Source organism: Lotus japonicus, chromosome 1, assembly GCF_012489685.1.
Source record: "Lotus japonicus ecotype B-129 chromosome 1, LjGifu_v1.2".
NCBI lineage: Eukaryota > Viridiplantae > Streptophyta > Magnoliopsida > Fabales > Fabaceae > Lotus > Lotus japonicus.
Window position 1 is genome coordinate 92275692 of NC_080041.1, and position 8722 is coordinate 92284413.

An 8722-nucleotide genomic window follows, 5' to 3' on the forward strand; every position below is an offset into this window, starting at 1 on the left:
GTGGGGTGGGCCTGGCCCAAGCTATAGTGCAACGCTTAGGCGACCCAAGAGAGCCCATGTAGCAAGCTACATTGGTGGGCCCTCCCCCTCAAAAAAGTAATTTAATATCGTGTGGACGCATGGCCCACATATCAGATATTAAACTGATAAGAACAGATACTACACTTGATCTTAGCCAAAAGGCCGAGAAAGGTATGAATTGTTCCAAGGCTCAGCGTGGTTTTATATATTGGTTAGCTTCTCTGCTATTTTATTCTCCAACCGAGGTGGGACTTAACAAGGAAACTCACTTTCCACTGGCAGCTCCGAAACATGGCCAATAGAAATTATAGTTCTTCTATTTGACCTTCTTCCAAATCCCATGTTATAAACATGTGCTTTCTATTTGGTTAGTTTTATATTCATGATTCTACTACATTGAAAGAAAAACTGAAATTTCTAGACAAGTCTTTCTAAGTTGCTCCATAGCATCAAGAATAGTGGTTGAGTCATTCTTAAAAAATTTCCTACATATTGAAGTTGAGGGACGTTTATCATATACATACACTTTGGTATAGTATATAAATGTAGAAGCCAATTTAGACTTTTCTTTTCAACATCATACTCATACCCTTTTGGATGCTGCCACTATTTGGTGCGGCTGAACCGAAGTGACCTAATTGTTTTAGCTTAATAGAGAATTTCAATATATCATTTTGCTTGAAAGTTTTGTTCCTTCAACAAGTGTTCTATGGATAATTTAGCATTCTCCATGCGGAAATAATTGATATATACAACAGCCTAATGGTTCAATTGGTTCGGTCAAACGATTCACAGTGTGCATTTACCAGAAAATTTCTTCTTCTACGTAATATCTATAAGCTTTAGATATAACTTTTTAAAAATTAATTTACATTTTTATGTAATTAAAAATGATATGTAAGAAAAGACGTGTGAATATATCAGGCTCAAAATTTGTCATTTCAGTTAAAATAAGACATGAATATAACAATTATAACCCTACATTTGTGATTTTTAAATGACATGACATAATTATATTATTGAGACATGAAAGAGCACATCAAACAATAATAGATGATTTCAACTCATCTTGCCAATAATCAGTGAGATAGGTATTTGAGCCCCCCTCAAAGAAGGGTCAACCCACTCAGGATTTGGATTATATGAAAAATTCTCACTCATTGATTTATTTTTATAACAAATCGACGGTCAACGATGAAAGTTAGTTACTGTGTTTTCAAATTATTCTGCTGCTTTTATTTTCATCATCTTCTTTTCAAGACTACAATTGTAAAATCCTTTTCGTCGGTCAAGTTCATTTCTTCCTTTTTCCAATCATCAATGACGGAAAACAAAGTTTGAATAGCATGAGTATGGTCTTGAGGTAAGAAGAAGTAAGGGAACGTGCTTTTTGTGGGAAATCCTTAATGAGAAGTGAGGGAAGATGCTTTGTGGAAAATCCTTAAATCTAACAAATTGAGTTAAAACTTAGGCTTAATCCTCAAATTGGTCCCTGTCTTTGTGTCGCCGTCTGAACCAGGTCCCTGACCGGAAAAATTTGTGGAATACATCCCTACTTTTGCAAAACGTTTGGAGCAAGTCCTCGCCGGAGCCCGGAGCTCCGGCGAGTGATGAAGTGTCACGCTGACTGTGTCAATAATGCCTACGTGGAATTTAAAAAAATTAAAAAATTACACATCAGGAAAATAAATTAATTAAAAATTTGAAAGTTAATTAAAAAAAACCCAAATTCCCCATAAATTAATTAAAGTTCAAAAACAAAAAATTATTAAGCAAAAACAACCAAACTTGAACCCAAAGAAATAAATCATCTTCCCTCACATTCTTTATGTTCTTCAACAAACAACTAAACCCAGAAACATGAAAATCAAGATTAACCCCTCCCTCCAAACCCAGAAAATTTACGATCAATTTTTTTTATGAGCCAATATACATATATTTTTTTTAGTAACTAAAATCACTAAAGTCTCTACTTCATTAAGTAAATCAAATTACATCGTTGTAAAAAGGATGAACAGGTGAGAAAAATTGAAAGCCAGTATATACAGCATAAACCTTTACATAGAAGCTAAATGATCTCTCAACTCTCCTACAGAAAGAATTGACTCAGCCGGGTAAATCTTGGCGACAAGTTGGGCAAAAGTATCGTACTTATCCAGAAAATCCTTCTTGCATTTATCCCATAAGGAAGGCAACAATTCCTCTGAAGTCAAGTTCTTTTGCAATTTCTTATACATTGCACCAATAGACTTGAAGCAGGGGAACCATCACGCCCTGTCCATAAATCCCAAAACCCAATCTGCTTCATCTCCTCCTCCTTCACCTTCTTCTTCTCCAACCAACCCCCACCTGCAATCGAAACCCCAACCCCACTCCCACCTGCAATCGAAGGTTCTGAGCGTCCAAAACTCCAACTCTCCTGCTACCGAAGGTTCAGAGCATCCAGAACCAGAGCGTGCGATGGTGATGACGGCGAAGCAAGGGCGTGGGCTCGGAGGAGATCCCCAACTCAGATCTCCATCGATCTGCTCTGTCCAAGTCGAGAGAAGACCCATCGTGCTTTCGGAAGTGATGGTGGTGGCCAAGCCGTGAGTGGTGGTGGTGGCGGTGGCCATGGAAGAAGAAACCCATGAGATTGAGACCCAGAAGTGGTGGTGACCAAGAATCTCTTCGAGAGCCCTAGATCCACACCCACCACCTTCAGTAACTTCCATTCATCCCAAATGGTGCTTACAGTAACTCCTGAATCGTTCTCTTTGTGAAATCTGGGTTTGGGTTTTTTCTTCTTTTGGGATGAAAGGAAATATAATTAAGGTTCTTTGTGATGGAGAAGTTGAAAGGGTTTATGAAAGGAGCAAAGGAGCAGCCTCCTCATCGTCAAAATCAAGGTCCTGAGTATGAAGAAGAAGAAGATGAAGGAGGAGATGAAGCAGATGGGGAAAAATGATCTGAGGAGAAGGAGATTGTATGAACCCTAATTTCTGAGTTGATGAATTGGGAATTGGGGTAATTTGGGTGGGAATTAGGATTAGTTGGGGGGAATTAAGTTGGCTTAATTAGATTTGGGTTAAAATTAGAATTATGGTTAATTATGTTAATTATAAATTAATTTTATTTATTTATTTATTTTTTAGTGTCATGTCACCCTCATTTACACAGTCAGCATGCTACATCATCACTTGCCGGAGCTCCAAGCTCCGACGAGGACTGGCTCCATACATTTTCCAAAGATAGGGATGTATTCCACAAATTTTTCCGGTCAGGGACCTGGTTCAGACGGCGACACAAAGACAGGGACTAATTTGAGGATTAAGCCTAAAACTTAAAACTGAATTTTTTTAACAAAGCAACAAATTTTGCCGAAAGAGAAGAAAAAAAAAGTTTTTATTTTTCACTTTTTTTTCTTCTATTTCAGTGAGATCGCTTCCTTGTTGAACTTGCTAGTCAATCATGCTTTAACATGAAACTTACGTTAGGTTTTATATTTGTTAGCTGCTATGCAGCTTTGTGAACAAACCGATGTGGGACTCATTTCTGGATACTCTCTGTAAAAACCACTCCAAATTCAAATGGGTGCACACCAGATCCGAATGGTAATCCCCTTTATTTCACTTACCACCACCATTTAACCATGATCCCCCTCTTCTTCCCTAACCAATATAGATCTCTGTCAAGAACATTAAGACATCTAAAATGTACTGTTTAATACTTTCTTCACGCCTTAATTTTCTTAACTGTTGATCCACAGCCACCGTAAATAAACTGACTCACTAATTGTTTGGCTTCAAACCAAAGTGTAAATTAACAAGCACCAAGAAAATTACTTATAAAAAGCCAACAATAAAGAGCAAAATTTAAACTTGATTTGGCAATTGGCAGGGTGCGCCTTACCCAAGCTGTGCAACGCTTGGGCTACACAAGTATACCATCAAAACTTTGCGGACAATTTCATCACAGGTCTTCAAAGCATCCCCACACCTTCAATTTTGGTTCAAACTAATGTCATATTTTTCCCGACCTAAAGCCAAATATTTATCTCAAGAACAAAACAGTAGCTAAACAAGAATATTCTTTGTGAATAGATCTCTAAAGTTGTATTTCGCCACAAGGGGCTGTTTTCTACTTGAAACTCTTCCACACCTTAAGTGCAGACTTATAAAAGATAAGCAGAATCGATTCTACAGTTACAGAAGCTGAGGAAAGTAGCCTTTGTTCACCACAATTTTGGCTTCAACATGATTCTTGGATGAGCTTCCAAACATACTGTAATTCTCTTATCAGCAGATCCAGGGCCACGGTAAGCATGAGAAACTGCAATACAATGTGGTTCTCAACCCCTCTTCCCATGCTTGATTCTAGGGTGTTTTTGCCTACGAGGGTCTCTGATGAAAATCCTCAGTCCCCAGAAAATTTAACAATGACAGCAGGGAGATGAAAAAGTGTGTTGTAATTTGAGTGAGTGCAGGAATGAGTATTGATTGATACTACAAGAGGACATTATCTTTTTACTAACTTAGGCTCAGATTGACGAGGAAAAAATTACACAGAAGAACAAGATATTAGGGCTACTTCAACACAAACAAACAAGTCTTTTCTGAATCAAAATGGAGCTGCTGTTCTAAAGACCACACTACGTCCTGCATCTGTAAAAATCCAGCATTTCTTCTTCCAAGGGATGGGTCTTCCCTGTTATGACAAGGCAATGTAAAGGTGCTCCAAAGTCAACCAACTGCAGCTGCTTCATTGTTCCAGCCACTATCATCTGATCTTCACTTCCAAGACGAGCAAACCCAACACACTCAGTATCTTCAGTGTATGCTGCAAAAAAAAGGTGTTGTTTTGTTGTTAGAAATAAAAGCCAGACCATATGTGAAGGATACAAACACACACTTATCACAGTGAAGATGGCTCCTGACCAGCAAATACTATAACACGCACATATCTATGATCCACAAATACATGAATATGAAAAATATGAAAATAAAATTATAAGGCCCAGAATTATAGAGGGTCCTGCTAATAGTGCCCTAAGGACACTGGTAAAGGATTATTTAATACGTTCCATTAAATGCTTTCAATTACTTATCATTTCTGAATGCTCGTGTTTTCAATATCAACGGCCTAAACAACCTTTGAAACCAAAGCATTTTAACTTGCCAACAATCTAGAGTACAAGGCTATATCAGTGTTGTCAATGGCGGATAGCGTCGCGTAGCGGCAAGGCCAAAAAACGCTATAGCGCTATAGCGTGTAGCGCTATGGCCGCTACGCTGAAGAAGGAGGAGGAAGAAGGAGGCTGGAAGGAGGAGGAAGAAGGAGGAAGGAGGCTGGAATCGCAGGTTTCATCGTGAAAAAAAAGGGAGAAGATTGCAGAGGCTGAAGGTTGAAGAAAGACAAAACGCTGCGTTTCAATTAATGGTGCGAAACCCCCAAAATGCCCTTAAAATTTCAAAGGATTGTTTAGATCTGGGGGCAATTTGGGCTTTTCCTTCGCAGAGTAGGGTTTTTCACTGCACATGATGAAACACAGCGTTTCATTAAAGATGGGAAAACTCCAAAATGCCCTTAAATTTTTTAACCTAATGTTTAAAACTGGGGGCAATTTCGGGTTTTTGCCCTGAAATTAGGGTTTCCATCTCTCTTTCTTCCTCGCGCCGCCATCGCGCTCAACCAGGCGCGATTTCGGCCGCGATCGCCCCCGCTACCACCGCGACGCGATTTCCGCGCCGCTACAGCCTCCTGCGTCGCGCCCAACCTCCGCGCCGCTATCGCGCGCTATTGACAACCCTGGGCTATATATTACAGTAAAAATGTCAAAATTAGGATACAAGCAATGATTTTGTGAAACTATGGCAATAGCTAAAAGTAAATATACAATTAAGTATATTTGACAATGATTTCTAAGACTCGAACTAGTTCATCCAGCACAAGCCAACAACCCTTAAAGTATATGACAAAAGCAAAATTTGTGTAGCCAATAAGAACTGTGTACACCTTTGGACTGAGAAGGATTTCATGTTTTATGGGCTCTAATAGACTAATACTCCTTAATACTATCTTGCAATTTCTGAACTCTCTGAACACAACAAAAATTCTCTGAGATGATTAAGTGCTTTGACGTCTATATCTATACACTAAACCGCAATTGTCAACTGAGTTTACGACTTTACGGTTTCTAGGTAAAAAAACTCAAGTTAACTCATTATTGACTCATTTTTTAGTCAATTCAGGCTCACATGGACTCTTATAAACTCACATAGAATAGTGAGTTTGAAAATAATTGAAGGAGTCTGCAACCAAATGGTTATTCTCCCCGAAATGCCCGAATCAACAATGTTTCCTCTTTTTTTTTAAGCAAAAATTGCAGAAATTAAATAATAAAGGGTCATTGTGCACAAAAACTTAACATCACAGTTGTAGCACTCGGCTTCACAATTTCATGCAACATCCCAGCATGAAGCATTTGCAGAAAAAGATGTGAACGCAGCTGTAATGAGTCTCAACCCTATAGCTGCCTACATGAACCAAGTCATGAACCAGTTGGCACGAACAAATTCATTACGACAAGGTTAACATGAAACCAGGCTGATGAGGCAAAGAAGCCCACAGGTATGACAAGTGAAATCTAGCTCTGTGGAGCTGACCCAGCTCCAGCTAGATGAACCTAGTCTAATCACCTTTCACTCTTCAGTTAACCTTGTGATTTGACAATTTGTACATCAATTTGGAACTTATTATGCTCTACAGAGTTACTAACCTATCTTATGATTCGTGAATTTATCCGTAAATTTGGAATTATAATGCTTTGTTTGTTATAGAGCTATGAACTAATCTTGTTTTGATTTATTGGTCGCTTCCACGCTATTTAACACTTCATTATTGTGGTATCCATTACTAAGAACTTAGAATGTTAAATGTTAAATGTTTGTAATGTGAGAGTCACACATACGCGTGCGCGCACACACACATTATAACAGGTGTTTTAAATATTATTTTTTTCTTAGGTAAACTCTTACAAGTCAACCAATCAAGTTTGTGACAACCTTATTAAATAGCTACAAATTGCCATGAATTTGGCGAGAAAACTGAAGATAAATTGTTTGATAGCAGTACTGAATCTTCAACATACAAGGAAGACATATCATTTAATTTTCATCCTTTATGGTGGAGGAACTTCCACTGTTTGATAACATACCAATTTTCATAACATGTCTCCGGCAAATAAAGTAAAGTCCATATCAAATTTCAAAGGTTTATAACTTTGGATACTAGTACAACCAAGACACCAATCTTATGTTTGAAATTTATGCCTATAGTGATGTAAATGCTCAACGAACTCACCAGATTCTTCACGTGCTTGCCCAATCTCCAACAGCTGCTCAATGGCTGTGTTTACAGTCATATATCGGGGTGGCTCATAGACTTTTCTTCCCCTGAAATGACCGCAAAACATTAATAGAATCAAAGAACAGACATACAGATAAAAGCATATAATAAGAACAAAGAAAAAACATCGCCAGGGAAATTCAGCAACCCATACTAAATGGTTTCCTTAAAATCTGCATTAGCAAAAACAGAAAAACAAAAAACACTTTGAAATCCAACCTGCACAGAGATTCCAGTGTAGGCTCCTTCACCCGAATATCTGCAACCATACCAAATTGAAAGTTATTATTCCCGTATTCTTAAGAAAAGGGCAGCATTTCCTCTGATGCGTTCTTATCAGCTTCAGAATCAATCAATTGAACAATTATTTCACTAAAACATTCTCATCAATTATTGCAAGAAGACAATAAATTTAGTCAAAGTTAAGTCAATGAAAGCAAGAACAAGCAAGCTAACCTAACAAGCAAAGAGTGTGCAGACCCATGCTTCGATTCCCCTGAATCTTCTCATAGAAGCTATCAGGTCTCCAAGTATCAGTGAAAAACGGAATAGAAACAGTCTCCCCATAACGATAAAGCTGAAGACCACAAATCCCAATCGCATTCATCACTGAAGCATTATGCACAGTTTTCACATCAATCCCCATCTTCTTCGCTCGAACAACGAGATCAGCATGAGTGGTAGCCCCAAAAGGGTCCCCAACAACGAGGAAAGCGACATCGGCATGGCGAGCTTCGGAGAGGAACTCGTCGGCTTTTTCCTCAACGAACTCTCTGTCGGCAAGAGCGATGGGTTTACCGTAGAGATTCTCGAGCGCGGTGGTGGAGAGACCGAAGGAGAGGAGGGAAGTGTAGGCTTCCATGTAAACCTTGTCGCATTTTTTCACTGCTTCCAATCCTTTCAGTGTGATGTCTCGCTCGTCTCCTAACCCTAAACCGATTATGTACAACATCTTCTATTGACCCTGATGCTGCCGTTGCTTCCGCTGCAGACTGCTCCTTCTGCGGCACTTGCACTTGCTTCCGCCGCCGCCGCGATTTCAAATACCGCTCGTTCACTGTTAACAGTAACAAAGAGGAAGGACATTATGGCAAAATGGTTTAGATTTGGTCCATTTGATATTGGTTCTTAGTCCCACCTCGTTTGTATCACAAAGTAACAGAGCCACTTACAAATATAAAACCTAAGGTCAGTTCCGCTGAAACAGTGATAATCTTGTTTCAAATTGATGAATCTCTCCATGAAACAAATGGTTGAGGGTGATGTATCCCCTAATATGCACAAGTTTTTTCCTTGTGCAACTTTACACAAGGCC

The 8722-nt window shown here is 38.9% G+C and overlaps 1 protein-coding gene and 1 non-coding gene across 3 annotated transcripts; both read right to left on the reverse strand.

Moving 5' to 3' along the window:
* Nucleotides 1-196, reverse strand: LOC130734888 (U2 spliceosomal RNA). The gene has a single exon (XR_009018224.1). It is a non-coding gene; the product is annotated as a U2 spliceosomal RNA (small nuclear RNA).
* Nucleotides 197-4453: 4257 nt separating this feature from the next.
* LOC130727816 (probable diphthine methyl ester synthase) lies at nucleotides 4454-8722 on the reverse strand. 2 transcript variants are annotated; one of them, XM_057579069.1, is made up of 5 exons: nucleotides 8580-8722; nucleotides 7864-8464; nucleotides 7627-7666; nucleotides 7363-7454; nucleotides 4454-4839 (listed from the first exon to the last, which is right to left on the reverse strand). In XM_057579069.1, the coding sequence occupies exons 2-5, from the start codon at nucleotides 8357-8359 to the stop codon at nucleotides 4652-4654; spliced, it is 816 nt and encodes a 271-aa protein (XP_057435052.1). In that variant the 5' UTR covers nucleotides 8360-8464; nucleotides 8580-8722; the 3' UTR covers nucleotides 4454-4651. The 2 variants fall into 2 exon arrangements, with proteins under 2 accessions (XP_057435052.1, XP_057435051.1); XM_057579068.1 differs by having other exon boundaries at nucleotides 7864-8666.

Coding starts and splice junctions, on each gene's coding strand:
- LOC130727816 (XM_057579069.1), bottom strand. CDS start 8,359: ATGTTGTACATAATCGGTTTAGGGTTAGGAGACGAGCGAGACATCACA. Junction 7,455..7,626: donor ACACTGGAATCTCTGTGCAG/GTTGGATTTCAA, acceptor CGGTCATTTCAG/GGGAAGAAAAGTCTATGAGC. Junction 4,840..7,362: donor GCAAGCACGTGAAGAATCTG/GTGAGTTCGTTG, acceptor TTTTTTTTGCAG/CATACACTGAAGATACTGAG.